The 26,349-nt window shown below is 41.8% G+C and overlaps 1 protein-coding gene across 2 annotated transcripts in view; it reads left to right on the forward strand.

The window, feature by feature from the left end:
• CSMD2 (CUB and Sushi multiple domains 2) overlaps positions 1-26,349 on the forward strand; it is a 311,331-nt gene that overhangs the window by 83,480 nt on the left and 201,502 nt on the right. For both annotated transcript variants that reach the window (XM_052811437.1, XM_052811438.1), the window contains exon 5: positions 4,582-4,789. In XM_052811437.1, coding sequence (XP_052667397.1) covers positions 4,582-4,789 — 208 coding nt within the window. The remainder of the gene's footprint in view (positions 1-4,581; positions 4,790-26,349) is intronic.

Here is a 26,349-nt window from a genome sequence, read left to right on the forward strand (position 1 = left end):
CTGAAGGTTTGTTAAATATATTTATATGTATTCTTTTCTTTTTTCTAATGTAAGTTGGAGATGGGTCATGCTGCTGGGTCAGATACTGACAAATGGAGATGAGAAGTGCTTCTAGCTGAGCAGTTGTTAAAAATCTCAGGAGCTGCTATCTTGGGAATAGACTTGTCTAATGTCACTGCAAAAGACAGTGTTTGGTTTGGGGACTGTCCCCTTTCCTTCTTTCCCTCCTCTCCAGTATAATGGCAGAGGTATTAGACAAGTGTTGAAAGCAGTGTAAGCTTCTACCATGCTGATCGATACCCTCTTTTGGTTTCTTTATGCTCTTTTCTTTGTGCTTGTCTTCCTCTTTGTAACATCCTTTTTAATATATTGTTAGCCTTGTCTCTATTCCAGTCTTCATGCATTGAAATAACTGTAGATGCAAAGAAATGCCTGGTAGAAAAGAATAAGAAACAAAGGTGTTTGAGAGGATGTGCCAGGACAGCAACACTTTGAAGGACTGGTGTGGCTTAGCTGCTTTTTCTTCAGAGGAGTTGTCTGCACTCCCTTTACCCAACTCTCAGTTTATAATTACAGTTGTTTTTTTTTTTATAAAGGACAAGTGTAATCTCAATGAGAAAGCAAAGCAGGAAGGAATTCCGGATGCAGAGAGAATGGCTTGGTGAAATGTGTCTTTGCAGAGCCAGTGAGAGTAGCTAGCGCTGCAGCTTGCCAGTGGTTTTGAAAGCACAGTTATATCAAAATTGATTCTTGGACTCTCTGCTAAAAGAGACTATAAATTCAGTCTGCACAGACTTTGTTCTGGTGAGTTATGTTTCTTGCTTACGTGGCAGGAAGGATTAAAACTGCAGTGATCTCATTCAGGGAGCACCAAAGCAGCAGCAAATGACATCTCCACGCTGATCTGCAAAGTAGGAGAGCACAGAACTGGGTGGCAGCTGTGGCTGCCCAGAAGAGAAGCTTGGCTGTGCCTGGTAGACCATGTGTAACTCGGAAATTTGCCTCGAGGAATGAAACTCCTCAGTGAGTCTGGGTCAGACTGTAAAATCTGGACTAAGCTGACATTTATCCCATCTATGTAATGTGTGTCAGAAGTATCTGGAATGGTTTCTTCATTCCATCTTGTGTGTTTTTACATGCTTTCTGCACAATTGTTCTGTATTAACAGAATGAAACGTGGCCTAGTACTTAATCTAAAGGGGGCCTTAAGCTGAGTCCTACAAGTGTAGCTGTATTTTTATCTTGACAGTTGGTATGCTGGAGGCAAAACCCCAGCAGACTTGGAATGCTGTCTTCTGTTCTGCTGTAGCCATGGAAGGAACAACCCTCACTGGAGTCAGTTAATTTCAAATAAAGCAAAATGTTGCGTTTGAAGCACCAAAAGAATATCCAGAAACATCTGAATCTGTTTTGTAAAGCACTTTCATGCATGTGGAGAGAAGTGTTGCCCAGATTGTTTGCTGAATTTAAGTAGGACTGATAGGTTTATGATTCTGGTAGGCGGTTGAGTAAAAATTCAGTAAGCTGGCTGAAAAGTTGAGAACATTTGTGGAGCTACTTTTTAAGTGTATCAAATATGCATAATCTCATTAAAAGTGGTCTGTTTTACTGTAACGCAAACAGCTGCTTAGACTGCACTGTGCCCAAAATAATTGAAGGGCTGTTCAAGAAGATTTTAGAAGATTGTAGAATATGTTTAAACAGTAACAATCTCTACAAACTTTGCAAGTGTGTATTTAGAGGTGGATGGGAAGGGAATACGTTTTCCATTAAATACCTTTTGCAATGGCAATTTTTCAAGGAATTTAAATTAAAAACTCCCCTTTTAATTAAAAAAAAAAAAAAAAAAAGCCAAACCCACCATACCTTTGGCTAGATCTTCAGCTACTGTAAGTTAGCTTAGTCACATAAAAAAATGTAGTCCCCTTGTTTAAGAATTCTAATACAGCATTAAGTCAAAATTCTTTAGCATATTCTCTGTCCCCTCCTGTATTCCTTCTAGTACAAGAACAACTTTAATGTACCAGATCCAGTCTCAGACTTCCCAGTCCCCAGCAGTAAACGTGGCTGAGAACTTGCTGATAGGAGTTGCTTCTTCCAAGCCCCCGTTGCATTTGCTCTTGGGTGTGTGTAAGGGTTCTGTGTACACCTGAGCTGCGTGAATGTATGACCATAGTGAGAAGCAAGTGTTTGGCCAAGAGCAGCACCTATGCCCTTGAACATGGTGTTTGCATACAGAGGCTGGATTGCTTGCAGATGTCTCGTGGTAGTGGTGCAGGACCTTATTTGCAAAGATACTTTGAATAGTTGCCTAGAGCCAATAGCAGCCAGGCAACAATAATGTTTAACATGTTATGTAGGAGATACACTTACCTCCAGAGGGGCAGCTATCTTAAGAATAAATTACCTTTTCAGATCCCTGTGCATTGCTGAAGCAGCTAATGACCTTGCTCCTGCTCCGTCTTGCTGCTAGGCATGCGGTCTGGGAGTTCACTGGTGAAGAATCTTTTTTGCATCTATTTTTTTCTAGCATCTGCAGGGGCACTTATTCATGAGAAATTAAATTTGAACATACCAGTAAACTGTTATGCTTTTTGGCTAGAACCCATTTATCCTCTAAAAAGCATTTTTATTCTGTCTGTCAGAGGGAGGGGTTTGGAAGTAGCCCTTTTATTTTTTGCGTGGACCTTCTTTGGAGGTCCCACTGTGGATCTTGTATATGACGTATTGAAGTTTGAAGGATTTTCTGGTGCTTGGACTAGACGCGAGATCTTTCAGCCTAAATTTATTGATAAGTCTAACTGCACTTCAGCGTCTGTGAATAACTTTTAATTCACTGACAATAGGATTGCAGCAAATAGATAACTTTGACTGTTGTTAAATACCAGGGAATAGAGCATCGAGTTGGGATTTCAGTGGCCTCTTTCAGTCCTGGCTTTGGCTGCTAGAATGGCCCAGAAGTAGTTGCATGTCTGTCTGCATGTCTGGTTTTTTATCATATTTTTTTCTGCCTTTCCTGCTTGCCGTGGGCTCTGCAGTAATCAGCGATGCGCCATCCCAGTCTGAGCACAGAAGCAGTTGCAAAGGGCCATGATCTCCACTGGGGCTTAGAGGCGTCAGTGCAACCTGTGTAGTGTGTTTAATGCAGTACAAACAATATGTTTTAGCCTGGGGTGTTCTATCTCAATCGCTTGCCATCAGTCACTGGGAAGCATGTGTCTGCCTGTGCCTTCTGCTTGTTCAGGTGGCTGGCTGCACTGGGGTAGCAGATGGCCATGAGAAAGAAAAGTTGGCATGTATGTTTGTCTTACTTTGTCTTTCAAGTTTCATGAGTTAGAGGCTGCAAATTGCAGCTCTGCTGATAGCACAAGACACTAATTCCTGAAAAAGTCTAAAAGCTGAGGGATCCTCCTGAGCAGCCCTGCAGAATTGTCCTGCCCTTTCCTTAGGTGCTGATGACCCATTGTGCTTAAGAAATGTTCTCACCTGTGTTAAATTTCAGTTTGGAAGATGGTGGGGTTTTTTAATAGTTCGTAATGAAAATAAGTGTTTATAATGTGAGGCCCTAAGCTCCTTGACTAAAGCATCTGAAATGCTGCTCTGTACTACATGTTGTAAAGTTAACAGGCTTTTCTTAGCAACATTCCAAATAATGCTGAGCTGATGCTGCGTGTACGAGAGCAGTGAGCTGCCCTGGCACTAGTCAAATTAATTCTTGTCTTCCTTTACCTTCCTGCCCATGTTTTCTTTAGATTCTCCTCCTTTAATTGCTTTAATAGCTCCTGGTGATAAAATTCAGGTTGTAAAAATGAAAAAACCTGCAGCAACCAGGAGATCCAGTATATGATGAGGAAATGTCACTGCTAGATTTTTGAGTCGTTAAGTTTTTACCACTGTGATTTTGGTAACAATATACATTTCCGTAAGAAATTGGAGCAAAGACAGACGCGTAAGGCAGGTATGTGGGATAATCCACTCCTTTTCTATTAGATTTCTATTAAATACCGTGTTTGTACTCGTAAGTCCTGTTGTCCCAACCCTTGGTGGGTTTCTGTTGCTGATGAAGGTGCTGAGATTTATGTGAGTTGGAAACCAACCTCTCTCCCTGCTTCTCAGTCACTGAATTCCTGGTGATTTTCCTCCAGCTTGGCTGGCTATGCAGGTGGGAGGAAAGTTGCAGAAAACATCTCAGAGGATCCTAATCAGGAGTAAGGGATGGAACAGAAAACGCAGGCAACAACATGAGGAAATGGTGTCCTGACAGCGAGATGTGTTATGCCGAGAACTGCCTTCCCAGGGAAGTGGTAGAAGCTCTGTCACTTGGGGTGTTGAAAATTAGACTAAAGAAATCACTAGTAAGTGTATGGTGGGGAATAAGCTGGCACTTGCCAGGAGACACTGGCTGACCTAATAGGATTTTGCGTCCCTCGACATCTTTGTCCCTTAATAGGGTGTAGTAAAACACACCCTGACAAAAGCAGTGGGGCTTTTAAAGCTTTGATTTGAATTTGGGCTTACTCTTTTTTGATGTACTGCTTTGTGCATTTCAGTAAAATCTGATAACTTGCATTCTGTTTCCAGCTGATGATGCTTGTGGAGGGACTTTGCGGGGACAGAGCGGAATAATCTCAAGCCCTCATTTTCCTTTGGAGTATGGCAATAATGCAGACTGCACGTGGACTATTCTCGCTGAACCTGGAGACACTATTGCTCTGGTTTTCATGGATTTTCAACTGGAAGATGGATATGATGTTTTAGAAGTTGCTGGAACAGAGGGATCTTCGCTCTGGTAAGTTACTACTGGCCATACTTTGTTGTGGTCTGTACAGTCATGTAGTACCTGCTGACATTTTGTGTGCAGAGATCCAAACTTCATAGGATGTTCAGAGTGAACAGTTTGTGCCTGAATAAGGGTAGTTCCCGGTTATTCCCAGTCACAGGCTGTAGCTGCTACCTTCTAATGAAACTCCCTGAGATGCTTTTTATTTGCTCGGTAAACTTTGTAGTGACTGTTGTCTATTTTAAATTATGTTCTCTGCCATAAGATTTCTTAGTGTAGCTGGTTAGAAGAAATAAAGAATTTAAAACCAAAACAACACCCAACACTTCAAACCCCAAGAAACCCCGCTCAGACATTGTCGTGCTCAAACCTTGTTTTTGCAAAATTGTTTTCTGATTATTGCTAAACACGTTACTGACAAGTTGACTTAATGAACTTTTGGCAAATGTTTCTACAGATCAGTTTGTCCTTTGGACAGAAGGCTGTGTATAGAATTTCAATACCCCTCTCATCCCATTGTTTGTTTGAGCAATGCTTTCAGAAATGCTTTTATGTATAATAAATGCCACACTGATTTTTTTTTTTTTATATATGAGCTACCCAGATGATCAGTGCTATGAAGTCTGAAGTGAGGGCTTACAGAAGGAATTTGACATATTGCTTATGTTGCTTTTATAGCAGAGGACAGCTCTCTCTAGTTGATCTAGACACCGTGATCTTCTGCACTGTGATTGCACTGAGCAAACAGTTGAAAGTCCTAACTAGCAGCAAATGCAAGGGAGTAGTCTTAAACCCGACATCCCTCTGGAAGGGGAAGAATTAAGCATTTGAAATAATTAGGCATTGACTGGGATTATCAGCAGGAAGTTAAATTACGATTATTTATGAGGATTCTGTCGCAGCCACAAATAACATTCATTTCAGTAATTTATACTTGCCTGGCAATTATGGGGGAATAGGATTTGACTGTTTAGGATGTGTTGATGTGAGAGAAGTTGCCATTTACTGTGTACCAATTGTTTACTGTTCCCAGGACCCCTTTCAAAATTAGATGTTGCAGTTTCATGAAAAAAAACCTGGTTTTATTAGCATGCATTAATATTTTCGGGCACTGTTAGTTTTTAGCTGTTATGTACTGCAGTGAGGATCAGTCATATGTGGTATGTGGTAAAGATGAATGTAGCTAGTTAAGAAACATTATTCAGCCTGGAGGTGTTGCCAGTGCAGCACTGTGTCTTGTCATATCAAAAATAAAACAATGCCTGTCAGAGGGAACCTGCTGGAAAAAAATTAATAAACTACCCATAAATACAGCATGGTAGAAATTTAAAAATGGCAAATGTGTCTTAGAAAATTAAGCCCTTTGACTTTTAGTAGTACATGTACGTGTGCACGCACTCTTTTAAAAAGGAGATTTAGTAGCTCTTTTAAAGGTAGTATGTTTTACAGATGTCAGTTTTGGGGCCTTGTCAGAGGGAATAATGATGTATTTACTTTCCTTCTTCCCCCTTCCCCGCCAAGAGCCCATGTGCTGCATCTTTAATGATGCCTTTCCTCCAAATGTATTTTCACTGGGAGTTGGATGAACTCTGCGAGCTGTAACAGCGGTGGACTCTTGTTTGAATCAGCTGGTAGAGCAGCCCAGGCGAGATGCACTGTGTTAATGAGTGAAACACAGATCACACAAACATGAATTTCATCCAGGGCTCATGGAAGAAGCTGTTCCTGCTTTTTGAGGTTCATCCTGCACTTCTATAGGGCCATGAAATACACACAGGCAAGATAAACACGCCAGTCAATTCAAGGAGATCTCATTTAGTATTCTTGAGAAGTAAACTTTTCAGTCTCATAAGCAGAATTACAAAGAGTCTTATTTTGAATTTCATTTTTCAAAGCTGGCCTTCACAACTCAGAGCCTGATAATTAAATTCAGATGACTCATTTTTCCCATTTTTTAATAATTTTTGCCCATGGGGGAAAAACACTGGAGCTCATATCTCCTCTTTAAACATGTTGATATGATTCAGCTTGAAAATATAGCTAAAAACCTTTTCCCCCTCTGTCTATGAAAACCTAGTTTTAATTATTGGTAATATGGCAGATAGACTTGCAGCCAAATAAACTATTCTATTGAAGTATATTGCAGCTAAATATTTCATTTCCGAAGCATTATAAATAGTTTTAATCTGGTCCAGAGATGTACACAAATAAACAAAATTAAATTTCATCTGGAGTATAATTCATATGTATTTTCAAGCTATGGAATATTATACAATGGTAGTATTTACGAGACCACCACTCAGCACATTAAACTTGACTTGGCCTGCACTTAGTTAAAATCTCCTGCGTTGTCATTTACCCTCTCCTCTTTAAAAATAGATGCTTTGTTGTTTTTTAATGAGCCAGGTTCCCTTAACCTCTTGCCTTCCGCGGTCGCCACGGCTGCATCCGCTGCGTTGCACGTTGATCTCGGCGCACGCAACTGCTCCCCAGAGAATCCCGTTACGAGTTTCATTTGGTGCCCGACCTGTCGGATGTGAATCCTGCAATAAGTCTTGAAAGGGAAAGGGCGTTGCAGGTCTGAGCATCCATATGTCAAGCAGAGCAATAGAGGTTGAGTAGCTATTTGAGACATATTAATAAAAAAACACATTTACAGCTCTTTTAACTGCTATTGCCGTTTCTGTCATGGGACCTTGGGACTAGATTTCCTTGACAGGTGAGAAATAAAATTCTGCTGAGCAGAGAAGAGGAGGGGAAAAAAGTAGCAGTGTGAAAAAGAGCCCGTCAGATTAGAAAGGACAATGTGGGGGGTCTCTAGGCTAGAAAGAAAAATTGGAAGGATGGCAGTAGCTGCCCTGTTCTCCTTTGAGGTTAGCTGGAGTGGCCATCCTAATCATGGCCCTTCTCTACTAGGGCAGGGATGCACTGGACACGGAGAGGGATATGGAGTATGTATGTTCTGTTATGTCATTATTCCCTGACTTTTTTTTTTGTCTTCAAGACTTGGGGTTCTCTTCCCCCTCATTTTGTACTAGCTGAGGGATCTGAAAGGATTAATGAAATTTTTCTCTGTAAATACATGCAGAAGAAGAAAATCCCTCAAAGCAGCTTGGGCTCTGGTCCTTAAGGGAACTGAGCTCTGTCGGTCATGTGCTTTGTGTCAGTATCTGCTCAGAGCTGACTAAATCCCTTGGCTAGCACTTCTCAGGAATATCTGCTGATTACAGCTGTTCCGTGGTACCTGCTGTAAAGCTTTCTTCAGTGGCGAGCATCCCTGTGGGTGCTCGGCTTCTCTGAAAATACCAGGGCGTTTCAAGCTGAGCACCTAAAACATCCCAAGACGGTGTCTGATGATAAGGAAGTCTCCAGGCTGGTCCTGGATGGCGCTGAACCTGCTCTGTGTCCCAGCCTTGTCTTCCCTTTAATAGCTCAGTGATGGCTCTGAAGCTTTGGGTAGGTTTTGCTTTAAAGTACTGTCTTTGATCTCCTGCATGTTCTTCTGTGAGTCCTTAGAGAAGTTGCTTGGGGGATGTCTGAGGTGGCAGGATGGGAACTCCTGCGGGGTTGGTAGGAGCCTGGGTACTGCAGCTCAGTACCGGTGGCTGTACCCTTTTGTCACACCTCCAGCATTGATCTGTCCCCTGAAGGTTTAGAGAAAGTAGGGATGTGCTGTGCAGCAATTGCTTGGCTGCACTCTGAGCACGCTTTCATAGAGGGTAAGTTTTTGCTTTGCCTGTGGCGGAAGAGGTCTGGATTTCCGATGTTGGTGCGTATTTGCTGCAGTTTAAGTATATGCAAACAATGAAAATGTGGATGTCTCTTGCACTTCTTCCTATCATCTGTTTAGAGCTCACGTAGCTGGTCTGGGACCTGTATCTAATATTAGGGATAACGACTTGTATTGTGATTATTAAAGCATTATGCTGCTATTGCCAGAGAAGGTGGTGGTGTAGGAAATGACTAATAATCCAATTTATGTATGTGTGTTTACAGGAATTGACTAAGATCGGGTGTATGTTTTGCTGGGTATAATGTAGATATTTAGCAAAGAAGGTTTTGGCAGTCATTCCAATATAGCTGAAGCAGGCAAGATGGGTAAAAGATAGAAGCCTTCTTCTCGGGCTATGCAGAGCCACATGCAACAGAGTTCCTCTAGAGCAGGGATTTCCAAAGTTGTGGAAATCTGGGAAGACAGTCTGTTTGCCATATAAAGTTTCTTTTATGCTATTGAGTTGGAAAGTAGGAGGAAGTAAAGAGGAGACACTGTAAGCTTCAGCCTGTCTGCTGAACGGGTAAGCAGCTAGTGATAGCCTTCCCTCCAGAACAATGTTTGGTGCTCCACGGCTATTTGTTCCACCAATGAAACTATTTAGAAACCTCTGCTCCTGCCAAATGAATTAGTTCCATGACAAAACTAACAAGTATCTCATTTGTCTGACTATGACAGACTGGCATGTTTTGAAGGTTCAGTAGATGTTTCTAATTTTCAGGTGGGAAATTTACTTTGAGATGTAGATGACTTCTTCAATAATGAGGCTTTTAAAATCTTTTGTAGCTATGTTGCATTTTGCAACTGTATAGGGTGATGAGAATCCAAATTGGTAGGAGGGACTGTGATTTTAGTTAGGAAAGGTGCTCCTGTTGCTGCTACATCGTAGTGTGGTGATTTTTGGATCAAAAAATAGTACAGTATGTGAAGGGTCAGAACCTTTTCAGGTTGTTCTTTAGCCTTGTATTAGGTTCTAGTGCAGCAATTAACCCTCTTCCCCCTTGCTGTCCATAAACTTACTTCACTTAATCTTCTTGCTTCAGCTTGGCTGAAACTATATGTTACCTGGTAAAGCACCTTATGGTATCATGCTGAGAAGTTGCATGTTGACCTGGGAATATGATTTGCTTTTGAATTACTTCCTTCACTTGCTGCTGGGCCCTTGTTTTTCTATCAAAATGTTGAGCCTGCTTAGCCCAACCTATAGAAATCCCACCATAGCTTGGGAATGGAAACTGTTGTTGTTGCTTATCTTTTTCCTCTAAGCAATCCAGGCTGTGCCTATCCTTCTGAATTACAATCCACTATGGTGCATTTCCTCTTGAACTTAATTACGTTTCTTTATTTCTTATTGCGACTTTTATTGAGTGTGGCTACATTTTTGAAAATTCAAATGTTTATCTTTGAAAGAAAGAAATGAAGCTGACAATTTCCAGATGCCACCCACTCCCTTTTATTTTTTTCATGTTTCATGGTCCTTTAAAAACTGCTTTCTCCTCAGTTGCCTCGGTTGTGTATTTTGTTCCAGGAGGACACGAGCACATACTGAATTGCCGTATTAATGCAGAGTCTTGGTCTGTGGTATCTTTCTTCCCTATGATCCTCCTCCTGACTTAATTATTCTACTTTATGGAATACAAGTCTAACTTCAGGGGGGTTGCATCATCTGTCATGTTGCCCCTCTGCTGCCCTCCCACTCTTTGAGTCTTCCCTTGTCATTTCCTTGGGAAACATTTCCTTGATTTGCTGTTAATAATCCCATTCTAAGTGAATGCAGTGGGAGAAGCAGGGCTTTAAGTGAGGAACTGCCAAATGGCTGGAGTTTATTCCTGTCTGAATCCAGTTCCTCCTCTTCATTTTGCCTTTTCAGCCTTGGAGCCATATTTTGCTCGTCTTGCACAAATGCTTTCCTTCTCCTCAGGACTGTTTTTGCACTTAATTTGAGTAGAATTTGGCTTTACCTTTGTCTCTTAATTTCCTAGAAGCAAGGGAGCATGCCTTAACATGTTCATGTGTATTATTTTGCATTACTTTTCTAGCATAACTGCCTTGTGTGAGGGCAACACAGGCATCTTGCTCTGCTGCAGAGGCACTGTGGTACAGATGTTGAGCAATGGGTAAAAACAAAAGGGACCACGTGCTGGGGTGAGCCTGGGAGGAGAACTGAGGACCTTTGAATTTAAGGTTCCTCTGCTTAGTTTTCTAACATCTTTCTTTCTGGACTTGAGCCAGGAGACCCCTTTCAGATGTCAGCCCTTTCTGGAAAAGCATTTTGGAAGTTCTCTCTTGTTGCTGTGTTTTTGCAGAGAGCTGAGTTAGGGGGAAGAATGGTTGGAGCAATCACCTATGTTTCAGCAGCTACTCTTAACTGTTGCTGACTTTATTTCTTTCCTTGTCATTATCTGCAGTTGACCTTTCCCTCCCCACCACCCTTGCCTATCTAAGTGGTTTCTAATACTCATTAAAGTTCTCCTATGCGAGAAGTGCTTTGTGCTTCCTTCTTGAGGCCAGTTATTTCGTACCACTGGCCAGGCTAATTTATTTGCACATCTTGTGCTCTATCTGTAAAAGATTAGAGTACCTGTGTTCTGGAAGGTCACAGTTTCAGATGATGGTAACGTTGGTTGGTGAAAAACTGTTCTCTCTATGTGCTTCTAATGAACCAACCTATTTCCTTTATATCAAAGCAGCTTCTGATCCTTAGATAGCTGTCTCAGAGCTTTTAGCATTGTATTTTCATCTCGGACCTCAGTCGATGTCTGGTGAAGTCAATGGAAAGACTTTGGCTCCAAAGGGCTTGTGAATCAGGCTTTAGTGTATTGTCACTTACTAAAGTGCATTCTTGCCACCGTATTGCAGCTCAGGAGCTGTGGGTCTGCATCTGATGTTGCTGCTGGTTATACTGATGCTGCTGCTACCAGTGCAGGTTAGTGGGAGGGTGCTTGCAGGGATCTTGCAGACTTTGCATTACAAAAAACAACTGCCCAGCACGCGTGGGAGCTGAGAACGGGCCCTCTCCACTGTGCTTTCCCCCCGTGCTCCCCAGCAACTGCCGTTCTTTGCAGGGATTCTGTAACACAGATTGCCTGATGGCTGCTTTAGAATTATTTTCATCTCAACTTGACACTTCCTTTTTGATGATTCCCCCCCCCCCCCCCCCCCCCAAGTAATTGCTTTTATTTGAAAGTTGACAAGCATTATCCTGCCCTGGTCCATGTGTGAGGCTGAAGACTTGAAGTTTATGGTGTGTCTTGAAACAACTTATTGCATTGCTAGTTAAAGCCTAGATAATGCAACTGTGAGGTTTTTTTCCTGTGCAATGAATTAAGCTTCCTTATTGTAAGAGCTAGTTAACTAATGGATACTTTATCTGTAATATTCAGATGTTTTTCTTCCATGGTAATGTTTTCCATAAGGCAGCGAATGAATAAAAAACATGTGTGAGGTGGCTTTTGAAATCCATATTTAAATTTCAGTTACATCTTTATTGGGATCTGGAAAATAGACCTCCTTATTTGACTGATACAGTTTAGTTTTATTTTTCTTCTAAAGCATTTATAGTGCTTTTAATTAGAAACAAATTCTACAAAGGCTTTAAAGCTGTAAAACATTGTCTTATTGGGAAATAGTCTTCTTGCAAAACCCCCACTTCTCTTAGAAGGTGTGTTCTCTGGAGATAACATTTTTGAGTTTGTCAGAAACCAGACCATCCCTGCTGAGGCAGCCAACTTCTGAAATGCCTGCAACTCTCCTCGCTGACGGTGCAGTGGTGGTGGGTCCCTTGCTGCCTCTGGTGTGTGTGCATGTCAGCTCTCTGGGATGTACCAGCCTTTGTAGCTTGCTGTACTGCACTTCAGGCCTTATCTTAATATGGATCTGCAATATGAAGAACAGGAATTTGTAGGTCAGTGAGCTGATTTCTCCCGGATGGGAGACAGCTGGTACAGTATTGGGAGCCCTCAGTTCCTGGTGGTAGCTGAGAGGTAGAGCTGATTGCTTCCCTAGTGAATGCAAATGATTCCTGAGCATCTTGATGGCTGTTTTGAAGTTGAAGGGGATTGATAATGCTTTGTACAAAGTAGTTTCTGTAGAGTAGTAATGCAGATTGTCCTAGAGCTCCTTGGCCTGTTGCACTGCAGAAATAGCTGGGAAATTCTGGAAGAAAGGGCTGATCAGGGGAAGATGGTATTTAAAGATGTTCTGTAGTTTAGCATATATTTCTGGTAGGGAAGGGAAGAGTTCAGCTGTACCCCAGCTGAAAATAATGATGTGCAGACTATTTTAGCTCTCATCAGCTAAGGACTTAGTTGACAATACACGCAACTCCTTCCTGAAGTCTCAGCGTGGCCAAACACAGAGGCAGCAGAACTTGCTTTTCCTTGCTGCTGGCTGCCCATCCTTCTTTAGGGAGGTGTGTGCTCAGTGCTTCCGAAAGTCTGAACTGCTCTTCTGCCAGGAGTGTGGCAGAGGGAGAGACTTTTGTGACAAATTACAATGAATGGGCCTCATGACCTCTCCCACTCATGTTTCATTCAATAAAACATGATTAGATTTTGTATACCACTTTCTGGCTAATCTTATTTTTCCATGCATTAATATGATTAATTCTGTTTGCTAGATAGTAGAGAGCATTTCATGAATATTCAGGCTGGCTTTTTAAGCCAAGGAAGAAGATACTTTTAGGCTGAAAATTACCCTGATCATGTTTTAATTGTCCTTTTTATCCCAGTTTGTCCTTCTTTGTTGTTTGGTCACCTCCAAGGCAGAGAGAACCCTATGCGAAGGCTGCTGTTGTGTGGACTGCACCTCAAGGGATGAGGTGCAGGAAGGCCTTTAGTGTGTGGGGGGGGAAATCCCTGAAGGTTACTAAATGAAAAAAAATAATATTTAGCGATTTCTGTCCTGGACGTAAACAGATGTTGGAAGAAAAAACAGACAGGCTTGTTTGCAAGAACACTCAATACTTGCAAGCTAAAGAGTGTTTTTGAAAGACAGACCTCCTGCAAATTAGTATAACACAACTGGCTGAAAAAACACTGGTAATCTCAAGAGTACCCTCTGGATGTGACCCAAAATATAACTGACCATATAGATTGTAAAATGGTGAATAATATCTTTATTTGGCAGGGGAAGGAGACTTTCCGTAAGTGCAAATGGTGTCACAGGTTGTAAGAAGTTACACATCTGGGGACCTCTTGTAAAACACCATGTGTCTTCTCCTGCTGTTACAGCGGGACACTGAGCTTTCCCAGTTTAAGCAAGGATTTGGTCAAATGTTGGTGGGAAAGATCAACTGACTTCACTTCAAGGGGCTTCCAGGAGATGTCTCTACCTTCCCATTGCGTTTCTTCTTGCTCAGAAACCAATTCATGTCATTTTCTGTGCGAGGCTCCACCATTGTTTAAGCTAGCTGAGGATGTGCATATGCAGAGGGGTCTCCCTTTGCAGAGGTATTTGCTGTGTTGAGGGAGTTGTGTTTGTGTGTCAAAATCTGTCTGCCAGAGCTGGTAATAGTCATGTTTTACACTGCTCACCCTTATCTACAACTTCAAAGTGAGAGAGTGGAGACATCTCTGCAGCTGTTTCAGTACTTTCAAAGACTTCTTTCTTCTGGGGTGTCTTTGTGGACCCATTCATGGCTGCTTTCTTATATCTACAAGTTGTGTTAAAGAATGTAAGTACTTTGTTTTCAGATGTCACCTGTTTTATAAAATATATTTTTACATGATCTTTGCCTGCTGGGTTTTCTTCCTTGGGTTCACTGCAGCTGCTTCCCGTACGAAAGCATGTGCTTGTTCACCTGTGTTCAATGTCTGCAGCTCTCCTTCACATGCTGTAGGTAGAAGTCACAACTGATGGATTCAGTTTGGTGCTGAATTAGTCTCTCCTGTTTAAAATTATTTTTTTGGATGTCTGATGCTAGCATATTGCATGTACTGCAATTAAACTACAATTCCCTTCTAATTTGCATTATATGCTAATTCATTAAAGTTGGGGAAGAATTGCATTTATTATGGTTTGCATAAGCTCAAGCTGTGAAGGTGTCATTTATTTTTTTACAATTCTCAGATCATGCATATCTCTCCAATCTGATCTTTCTACTTCTTTCTAGAAATATTTAAAGTGCATGAAATACAGGGAAGAAATATCTATAGAAAGCCTACTTTTAGGAGATGTTTGCTGGCTGCTAAGGGTAATGTGGTAAAGTACGTGTGTGTTGTTTTCTGCTTTTTAGACCAAGTGTAGCCCTCTAGCAAGATGGAGGTGTCAGATCAGCACCTTCCAGTCATGAACAATTGCAGAAGAGAAGTGTAAGAGGCCTCTGAATGCTCTTGGTGGCAGGCTCTCTGAAGTCAGTCTCGCCTGTATAAACAGGGGTTGGATCAATATCTTGCTACGTAGCAAGCTGGTAGCAAACCAAATTTTAGGTAGGGAGGAAAGATGTTCTCGTGCATTGGATTTGTTTTCGTTTTAGTGTCACGGTGGGCAAGCAGCTTATCACCACGCCTTTGTCTCTTGTGTGTTCAAGCCCTTTAGTCCAGCCTCTTCCTGTTTAGATTGCAGCTGAGATTTGGGTTTGTGAACTGGTGATATCAACGTAATAACAGGTTTATGAGATAATACATCAGATCGTGACTCAGGAGAACTGAACTTGGCAATAACATGTTGTGAGCTTGTCAGAAGATCATTTTACTTCTGTTTTTCCTTCCCTTGCTTTTTGTTTCTAAGGTAAGCTACTGAAGTTGGAGATTTTCTCTGTTAATTTAGACCTGACTCAACAGCATCTTGTCTCCCTTTTGGGGGTTTAGGTACAGGACCTATTCCCTGTTTCATCTAGGATGACAGAATATTTGGATAGCACAAAGCTTAAATATGTTACTGTTGATTGATACAGGTTTTGAGGTTCTTCTGAGGCTGGTATTAGCTGCACTCCTTCAATCTATGCAGATGTGCTCTCAGTTTGTACAGAGATACAGCAAGGAGCTTTATTTTAGTAGAAGCTTCTGGTCCGATCTTCACGCTTGAACAGCTCCACCACCCTTCCCCGGGTATTCTTAGAGACAGAGGCTCTGAGATGGAGTGTAGACATGGAGACAAGGGAGGAAAATTTCAGTGTTTCAGAGATTAGAGAAACACTAATGTGTTTTGTTACAGTTCCTCTCAACAGAACAGATTAAATAAAGTGTTACCACAGCCCTCGCCGTAGCCATAGAAATGGAAGAACTATTCGGGTTAAGAATTAGAAAGTGTGTTTTCAGAGCTAGTCCATTGTATTTAAGATATATATTGACATATCTATATATCTGTGACATGTATCCTGACAAATACGATGGAGTACAAAAACATATATATTCAGCTAGCCAAACTTCTGCAATTTGATAGCTGTAGTACAGTCCTGGTGGAGGCCTTTTGTCCTTGAGTAACAACCTTTCAGCTAAAGTGAAAAAATTGACTTCTGTTCCTGTGTTTTGCTTACTGCAGGCCTGACCTGCTGCTGCTTTAAAAAATAAAGATGACCTTGGCAAGGAGCAGTAATGGGATAAGCAGAAGAGCACAGAGACTGTTTTCCGTTCCAGACCCCTGTGATGCTTCTGGAAGTGAGCTATTCCCAGGGAGGCTCCTGAATTCATAAATGGAGAGGGTGTTGCAAAAGACGTGTTAAAGTGAAAGGCCTAATAGCAGTTCAGAATTGGTTAATACAGTATCACCTAGTAAAGCACTGTCTGAAATATTAGGTGGTGGAACCCTGAACTGTGCATCCTCAATGTGAGATGTTCCTTTCCAGGGCTTGTTGTTTCTTTAAGAAGTTAGTCCAAAACCTGGTTCTGAGCTCAGGGAACAAGAATGGGCTGCCAGACAGAAACGTGAATGATTTCTGTGGTGGGATGTAGGAGTAAAACAATGAATTCTACAAGTTTTCTTGCACCTTGGTATCTGTGTTTCTCTGTGCTTCAAAATCCAGCGTTTTTTTGTTCTGCAGTGGGAGGTGCTGCCACTGACGGGTCTTGGCACAGGTACAGTTTTGTCTCACATGCTGCTTGACTCAAGCATGGACGGCACATCTAGTAGTAGCAGTGATTAAATGCAGACAATTTAAATATCTTGCCTCTTAATGTCTCTGATATCTTGTACACAGAGATCTAATTGGCCTTCCCAAAGCCCAGATGGGGGAGGGAAGTCATAGGTTTGGATTCATGTGGCTACTATATTTTGCTGCTGCTTCTTGTTGGCTTTTTGTTTTGTCATGGCAGGTCATGATCTCTTTAGCTCATGCTGAGTTTGGTTTTGACAGTCTTGACTGTTTTACAATATGGATGTTTTGATTCTTCTTCACAGGGACCTTTCTTGTGGCTGGATTTATAGCAGAGATCAGGAAGATGTCAGGGCATCAGTAAATATCAGAGGATTAGTAATAGACAAAATGTTGTCAATGGCTAATGTCTAATGAATGTCTTCCTGGCCACAGTAAGCTGGAATTTTCCAAGACTCTGGAAAACTAGAGGCGTTAGGATGCTCTACTGGTGTGGTTTTGTGTAAAGGGCGATTCCTGCCTTGTAGAAGTCCAAAAAGGCAAAAGGTGAGTAGCTGCTTCCCTGCCACTACGGTGACCCACTGATTTGCTACATGTCAGTAAACTGTTAAGAGTTGCTTTTTTACCAGTGACCTGAAAACTTGATCAGCCTTCTCTACGATTTTAAAATAGGCATGTTGGTTTGATACTTCCCAGTTGGAGCACGGGGGAAATACCCATCTCTGCATGCTTTCTTTTATCCCCTTGTCTTCATTCTGCACTTTCTAAATTAATTTTTATAATCATCTTTTAAATGATGGAGCAGTTCAAATTAGTTCTTTTAGTCAGAATTACCTGCATTAAAGATCTCCCTTAAAAAGAAAGGCATAAAAGTAATTAATTGCTTCAATTATAATAATGTGGCTTAGCTTGTGGTTTTCTGTTAGAAAAACCTGTTTTTGATAAGTCAGCTGTTCTTAAAAGGGAAAAATAAAAGCGCTTCAGGCTGGAAGCTGGCATGACGGAATTTTGAAATAAGGTTGTTCGTTCTGTAATATAACAGAATAAATTAACACCATCGATCCTGGAGCGGTGCCCTGTGCTCGAAACGGCCTGATGGGCAGGGGAGTGCTTGGAGAGGATATTTTTTGCCCAGTCACAGATGCTTTATATGACTTAACAAATATCCTTTGGTTTTTATAAAGCCACACTGGAATTTCTGGAGCCTGGAAGAAAGTCAAAAGGAAGGGAAAACTAAAGGCAAATCCTGAAAGAAGTTTCAAAGCCAGCCTGTGCAGTGTTGGGTGACTGGGTGCCTGGATATTGAAAACCTACTTTGTGTGAGTGGCTGAGGACCCACCGTAATGGTAGAAGGGGGGACAGGTTGACCAAACACTTGGTTCAAGCCTGCCTCCCTTCACCGGATAACTTTGGGCTGCTGCATCAGAGAGGATCTCCCAGGCTGGAAGGGACAGGGAGGTGGCACAGGGTGATGCTCAGGATCACAGTGCTCTGCTCCTCTGTTCCTTCTGCTTTCCTTCTGCTGCTTGGGGACTGTTAGACCTCCCTCTGCCTTTGCTCCCTGCGCTTTTTGTGCTGCAGGCACACTGCACCCCAGGTGCTGGGGCCCGGTGGGCACCCGCGCTAGCCAAGTGGTGCTGCTGCTGCTTACAGAGCTGATGTCCTGGTGCAAACCCAGATGTTGGTGCTCTAACATGTCCGATGAGGCATCCATGGGTTTTACATCTTACTGCTTTTAAGTGGTGCTAGAAGTGCACGGGCCTCTTATTCCAACCCAAACGCAGGGATTTTAAAAGGCTGACTGATTTCTTGTTGTAGTTAATGGGCTGTATTAGGTGTACTGTGGGAAGTGGTTCCTGATTGTAAGAGCATCCAGTATGAAAAGCTTGGGCAGCTCTGTCCGCTTTGCTTGATGTGTGTGCAATCATTGCAGGCAGAGGAAAGCTTGCAGTAAAAGTCTTTTGGTCTTTCTGAACTCAGATAATGCATGCTCTGGTTTGAGCTTCATCTCCAGTTTAAAAAAGAAAAAGCTCATAAGCATCTGCATTGTCACAGTTTCTCTAAAAATAAAAACAGAAAATGTTTAAGCAGGAGAGTCTGTATATTGCTGCTCGACATCTGTCTGCCTGTCCCCACTGCCCCCCCAACAAGAAACTCTCAAAAGTAGGAGGACCTCAAGTGACTATTGTTAAGAGCATGTTGTCATTGATTTTTTTTTGTTTTCTTAAACCTCTTAAGGAACTATAGATTTTCAGCATGAAATTAATATATTGGAATTTTTGTGGGAAGAATAAAATACTCATTAAATTTTGCAACCCTGGATTATGTACAAAATGGAGCTTGCAATTAAAATTCATTTTGAAGCAAGTTAACGGAAGTTTTGTTAATGTTTAACATCTTTATTGGTGTCATTCTTTGTAAATTTGAACTAATTGAGTCCAGTGGGACAAAGTAATAGATTCTGCATTTGCTGTGGATGCCAGTGCTTGCTTTATTTTTGGCGCTTTTCCTCTTTCTTTGTGCGAATTCTGATTTTAATAAGTTGCCAAAAAAGTAACTGCTTTGCTTTTTATGCCAAATTATCAAGAATCCGTCTTCCTAAATCTCTGAAAGACTGCAATGAATCTTTGGTAAAGACTTGATGCTTGCTTACCTCCACTAACTCCAAGGTGTTTGCTGCTATGAAGTTCAGGAGATTTCAAATTTGGATTTTTTTAATTTTCCTTCTAAACATTCTGTTAAGACAACTTGCAACTGCTCTGGGCATGTAAAAGTCTCAGAGGGACTGGAGGCTGTATCCTGACATTTACACTGAAGTTCTGAGGATTCCTTAACTGAAACATAAACCAGTGTGAAATGTTTGGAATTGTGAATTCCGTGTTTCTTCCTTTCCTTAAATATTTTTCTGCGATCCTTTTCTTAAGCAGTTTATAGGTAGCAATAGCAGTAATGGAAAATATTTCCCAGTACGTGGCTGCCATAATAAATCTGAGACCAGAACCTGACCTCGGCAAAGCTTTGAAACTCCCTTTGGCTTGCAGGTTAGAAGATGTCAGCCTTTGCAGAGTTAGTGGTTTGTAAGACTCTTCCCAGCAAAGTCGTATTGAACTAAAGTTCAATACAATCAAGTGAGAATATCTTTAATGGGCTGCAGGCTCTACTACCATGGCTGCACCAAGCCTCTAACGCTATAAACAATGTAGAGCTTGGAATAGGTTGTTAATGGCACTTTATTGATTGAGGGGTAGAAAGTTCATCTAAACTGTGGATAATTCTGGTAATTTCCTTGCAAGTTTGAGTTCTGTGTAGCTAGAATTTCTGCACCAAGCTTTGACTTACAAGTAGCAATGCTAATAAACGTGTTAATATACGTTCCTGCTTTCAGTAGTAAAGCTGCAAGGTTTCTTTGTAAGGCCACTTGCTATGTCAGTTCTTCAGATGCCTTGGCTCAAGTTTTAACATTGAACTCCTGCAAGGGAGGTGCTCGGGTCCTCATAAAGCAGGTGGGATTTCACAACATTATAGACTGGCTGCAGCCTAGGATGTTGTTGGCCTGCTTGCTGCAAGGTGTCACAGCCTCGTCCACCAGGACCTTCAAGTCGTTCTCTGAAAAGCTGCTTTCCAGCCAATGAGCCCCCAGCCTGTACTGATGTGTGGAGTTACTCCTCCCCTGGGGCAGGACTTTGCGTTTCTCTTTGAACTTCACGAGATTTCTGTCTGCGCGTTTCGTCAGCCTACTGAGTTCCCCCCTCCCAGGATGGCAATACACCCATCGGGTATGTCAGCAGGTCCCTGAGTTTTGTGTTGTCTTCAGGCTTGCTGAGTCTGTGCTCTGTCCCATCAACCAGGTCATTAATGAAGGTATAAAATGGTATTGGCCCCACATTAACTATTGTGTAATGGTGGATTTTTTTTTTTTTAATAGAAAGTGGACTCTTAATGTCTGCTGCCTTTCTCTGAATGCTGTCATAGTCTGTTTAATTTCAGACTGAAGCGTGTGTTTCAGGATTTCTTATCTGATCAAACACTTGGAAATACAGAATGATAGGCAAGCATGGAGCAATCTGCTCCGGTGACACAATTCACATCAGTCGAGGAGACCGAGCGGAAAAGATGCAGATTGATCTCCTCTGAGAATCTGGAAGAGGAAGAGAAACTGTTATAGCAGCAGAGCACACAGAAGGCAGGTTTAAAAAAAAAAAAAAAAAAAAAAAAGTAAAACCCACTGACAGTGCTTTCAATTAGTCAACAGTTTCTGCAGTTGGAAGACTTCATGTTGTGTGAAGGTTACCCACACAGACTTCTTAAAAGGGACGTTTTGCCCTTGCACAGTTCTTATTCTGCTGTCTTGGCAACTTTAATATGTCTGCTCAGGTGTTACAGGCCTCTTCATCTTCCAGAGAAAGCACATTGAGTAATACCCGACACAATGAGTGTTTGTGTTGGTCACTGGAGGGAAGAGACGGGCCCAAGGTCCTGCAACAAACCTGTGGCGTAGTCGAGTTCTGATGCTCAGCCCATGCCAAGCCCTCGCAGAGCTGTTGCCATCTGATAAAGCTGCTCTCAAGTGCAGCGAGGAAGGATTAATGTGTTTGTTTTTGTCTTAGCTGTGTTGGATGCAAGGCAGCATTTCATTCAGCATCAGGATTAAGTCAAGCGGTGAACTCTTCATTGATTTCTCGAGGAACGAGGTCATCCTGGGGTGTGGTTTTGCCCCTTTAAAATGTAAGCATTGCTGAAACAAAGCGGGTTGTGTGTTCTTCTCTTCATGCACATGTAATAGCATCCTCAAATGCTAGTGGTGTTCATGTGCATGTGCCTGGAAGAGGAATGAATATCTTCACCCTCCTGATCTAGTCAATATGGTGGGTCATCCAAATAAAGAATCAACAGTAATAAGCGGTTGTTAGATGACAGCTTTACCATCCCTGTCTCAGTCAAGTCCTACCTTACAAGCAACCACTGTGACTCTGCAGCTGACGCTTAATTTGCAGTTGCTGTTGAGTAAGTTCTCCAGTGTCTCGTAAATTCACAAGTAGGTATTTATATATTTAATTTATTAATAATTTACTTAAACTTCTGTGAGTACTTTTTGGTTAGTTGCTGTTCTAGGAAGCATAAAACTTCCTGCAGTGGAAGTGATGGAAAATATTCTTTAGCAAATCAAGCAATTTATTACACATTTAATATTATCTTAACTGGTGGTTGTGGTCTCCTAAATAGTAGTCTGAAATTTTTACTTTTCATGTAGAAAAGAAATTAGTATTTTAACCATATTGTGCATGTTCATATTCTGTGGTATTTTATGCATAGTATCACCCCCTAGAGAATTGCAAGTCTCATCTCTCTGCCCAATTGAACATACCTGCTGTGGTTTTATGTGAGGTTAGGAAGAGCACAAGCAAATATTTATTTTATCAATCTAAATGATGACCTCTGAGAGAGACAAAATTGGGTCTGTCAAGCTGCTGCTCTAATTGTACTCCTGATAACCTAGCACCTGCTTTTTTTAGTAACTGGTATCAAATATAAGAAACAGATGGGTTTGTAGTTCAGTGGGATTGGCACACTTTTGAAGACCTGTTTCATTATCTTCACTCAGATTTGGAATTAAGATGCTCTCTCGCCAAGAACTGCAAGGTCAATGGGCGTCATCCATGCTAAATACGTGACCTTGTTGGAGGGAGGGGGAAATGGGGGAGCTCATAAAACAGTGCTAGCTAGCATCCGCAAACCAGGGCTGCGCTGTGCTAAGTGCTGTACCGGCATGCAGAGAATGAGTTTGTTATTGCAGTGATTTGTGATCTAAATCAAAGTTAACAAGGGTGGCAGGATGTACTGCCTCTCAAATCTGTACAGATGGGTATGTGCTCTGTAATGCTCAATCTGTGCTTTGTTGCAAGATGGACTTAAAAGCAGCAAGCTGTTGCTCTCTTCACCACAGTCCTGGTAGTTTTTTAGCTTTTCGTAACTTGGTGGCTTTTCGGTCACATTAAAATCAAGCTGTGAACAAAAGCGGTTATTGATTCTTTAAAACAAAAAGGTTCTTTGCCAGCCAGTTGTTGAGCAAAGAACACACTTGAGTTTCTGATTTTTGTAAGAGCATTTAAGTTGTAACATCTCAATGAACTCGTGATAGGGCCCTTCCTACAAAGTCTCGAAGTAATAGCAAATTAAACTGTTCCTGACTAAGCAGAGTTTTGGGAGAGGTCTCTGCTGGGCTTGCCTGACTCAGGCTGCTGTGGATTGTTCTCAGAACCCCTTTTGGGTGGCCATGAGCTGCTGGAAGCAAGGAAGAGAGAAGAGGCCATCCCTCTGATTGAAAATTGCCCAGGTTCAGGGCTGCTTTTTGCTGTTCGGCTGTGGGGAGTTTACTGGGGTGACTCACTTATCACCCTCTGGGGACACAGATGCAGCCAATGGCTCACTAAACTGCACTGTAGTTGGTGTGGGGTTTTGCTGTAATTATTTAATCTTATGTTCTTTTAATTTCCTTTAACTCTCTGAAATGTGAATAAGGCTAATAACTTATTAAATATGCTGAGGGATGCCAAATCTTTTTAGTGGTGCATCTGCTATACTAAAAAAACCTCAACCCCCCAACCCCCAAACAAGTGCTTTCAAAGGCTTAACTCCTCACTGCAATGTCTAGAAGGAATTGCAGAGTTTCATTTCTGGGTTTTGTTTTGCTTTCAGTCCCAACCTGTGTGATACACCCAGTGTATCAGTAAGTGTATCTGTGACTTCTCGTGGCTGCATTACGTAGAAGCGTTACTGCAGAGAACATCTACTAAATAAATCTTCTATTCAGAAATACTCTAGTGCTTCCTCTGCTATTGCTGTAATATGAGAGCTGTTGGAGTATGTCTTCTACACACACAGAAGAAAATTGCTAGCGTAAGGAGAGAAGAGGCTAAATGAGGGAGGTAGGATGAAGTGCCATTGTTCCCATTTAACAAGTAAAAGAAGGAATTTCTACAGAGATAGGCTTTTTCTGTATTCAGCAGAAGTATTAACTGTAGCATCAATGTCGTCTTACTGATATTTTATGCTTTTGTGTTCTGATTGGTTTGTTCTGTTTTTTTGTTTGGGGTTTTTTTTTGGTGGGGTTTTTTTGTTGTTTGTTTGTTTGGGGTTTTTAGGACAGTGGGGGGGAGTACATGTAATTTTGGCTTTGGGGTTTGTTTGTTTATCCAGACTTTGAAGTCTGACCAGAGTGTGTAATGCATCTGTGATCCAACATGTGCAAGTGCCGCTATGGCTGTGGTGACAGATGTGTGTTTGTGCCCCTGTTCAAAGCACAGGGAGGTGGATTTCTGAAGGCTTTGGATAAAGATCTAACACTTCTGGCTCTTTTCTTTCACTCTGAAACTCAACCCCTTTGAAGCCGCCACATCGAGATGGCCGGGAAAGCAATCTCTGCCTCTTTGTCAGCTATCCAGATGAATCCGTTTAGCTGGATTGAAGGAAAGGTAGTCCAGCTAATTTTCTCCCACAGAATTTACAAGGTATTCTTCACTCTTCTTTCTCTTAGCAGTGACAACACAGGTAGCATTCCGATAAAAATTATATTACTAGATCTGTTACAATGTCATTAACATTAGTTTTGAGTACATGAAAAGTGCGCAGAGGCTTGCAGTGAGCCTAAATTACTCCAATACTGAAAGAAAACATAGGCTTCAGTTAGAGTTTCATTGCACGTTTTCACTACGGTGTGGAAAGCAGATGAAGGAACCTACGCCAGGCCTCCAAGATATGTTCCCCCTGTAATAGACGTATTAATTGTTTATGCCCCTTTCTCCTTCAGTTGCCCACAGGCTCTTCAAAGACTATAGCTTCCTTGCTGCTACTGTAAGGCATCTCCAAAAGTGTTATTTTTCATTGTTAATGCTTAGCTCTAACAATTATTTTCATCTATAGTCTGTATGCCATTAGTGTGAAAACAGATACGGGTGAAAAACTTGAAATTGGTAGAGTTTTCCAGGTCTTCCTGTTTTTCTCTCAATAAAAGATTTCCCACTGCAGATAACTGGAATTTTATTGTATATTCTGAGCTGGCAGTCAGAGTTGTCCTTCAGCCTCTCAGATTGAATTTCAGCTGAAGAGGCTGGTAGAAATAGCCATACTGGGAGTTTATTGGAGTGTGTGTTTGCAAAGTGTATGTTTTGAGGCAGTGCTGCAGGTATTTGAAGACATTGCTCATGAGCAGGCTATGATGTGCTAAATTGAGTGGAACCTGTGTGCCAACTTCACAGAGCATGATTTTGCCCGAATCCCAGTTGTTTATGAAGTATGCAAGTTGAGGAATGGAAGACACAAAGATTTCATTAGAAGTATAATTGGATGGGTAATATCTTGGGCCTTTTTGATGCATCTTTTTTAACCACTTCATATTTGTCATGTGCCAAAAATAGCTGCAGTCTGCTGTGGCCATCACTAGGGCAGCTGGGAATAGATTTTAATTGATGGATACTGTCAAGCTGTTAGCGGCCATGCAGTCATGAGAACCATTAAAGTGATATTTCTTGTTCCTGCTCACTTAAACACTCTGCTACCAAGTCATAGCAGAGTATTATTTTTTTACTTAATATTGTCAGTATTTGTACTGATGGCTTACTAGGGCTGTATCCTGGATTTTTAAGTTGCCCAGCAGTGAGAGCTGCTGACCACTGACTTTATCTCCAGGTATTACAGTAGATGGTGCTAAGACCCTAACAAAATCTGGTGTATGGAATAAGGGACAAGCACATCTTTGGGTGTCTAGTTTGCTTGTGACTTTTGGAGCTGCAGTGTTTCCCTTGGTGCACATGGAAGGTAAGAAGGTAGCATTTGACTACGGTACTCTGATGTGTCATGCTGAGGCCATGCTCCGTCATGGACAATGCGGAAATGTTTTGGAGTGTTCCACTTTTATTGAGTCTTTCACGGTTTCCTTTTGTGTGTGTGCATTATGTAAGGTAGAGGAACTGGTTTTGAAGCCTTGACTTGGGAGGAGACTGGTTGAACCTCAGCACTTTTCAGCCTGAAATGGAATTTTAACTTCAGAAAAAACTGGCCAGTAAACCCAGGGCAAGGACGTGGGAAAAGACAGCAGCAGCTTCATATGGAAGGCGGCATTTAAGTATGAGCGCTATTCCTGCTCTCACCTGCTAATCTTTCCCTTTAAAAAAAAGAAAAAAGAGAGACACTTCAGAAGTGCGTGAGCAGGGAGCAGAGTGACAGAGGCTGTGCTTGTGGACCAGACAAGTTGGCAGAGCATTGGGCTTGTATGAGACGCAGGGAGAAAAGACTTCAGAGAGCCTAGAAAGCAATTGACCTGCTCTCCAAAGTGCGAACTTTGCACGGATGTCATTACGAGCCAGATAACATCTTACCCAAGCAGTGCTTGCTGGTTATTTCACTTTAGCTGCTAAATAGCATGGGCCATGAGCCTTTCTATAACAGACTTAGTCGTCTGGATCAAATTTAGGCTGCTCTTTGGTTGAGCCAAAGGAAGAAGGTTGAGACAGAATTGTTTAAAGAAGAGAAAGAGGTGCTGACCCTTGTGTGGAAATGGGCTGTGGCTCTTCCTTTAGGAACCTGTAGAAAGGCTGCATTCAAGAGGAGAAACCTGTCTGATGCAAGTCTCGGTCCTCCAGTCCTTCAGTGGCTTCAGGTACCTGTGCTGGTTTTGGGTCTGAGTTTGTGCACCTTCCCAAGGCTTTCCTCCCCTCTCTGACCTGCAGAGAGTTAGCTGTTAGTTATTCCTGTCCTCTGAGCAGAAAC

The sequence above is a fragment of the Harpia harpyja genome, chromosome 16, assembly GCF_026419915.1.
Source record: "Harpia harpyja isolate bHarHar1 chromosome 16, bHarHar1 primary haplotype, whole genome shotgun sequence".
NCBI classification, from domain to species: Eukaryota; Metazoa; Chordata; class Aves; order Accipitriformes; family Accipitridae; genus Harpia; species Harpia harpyja.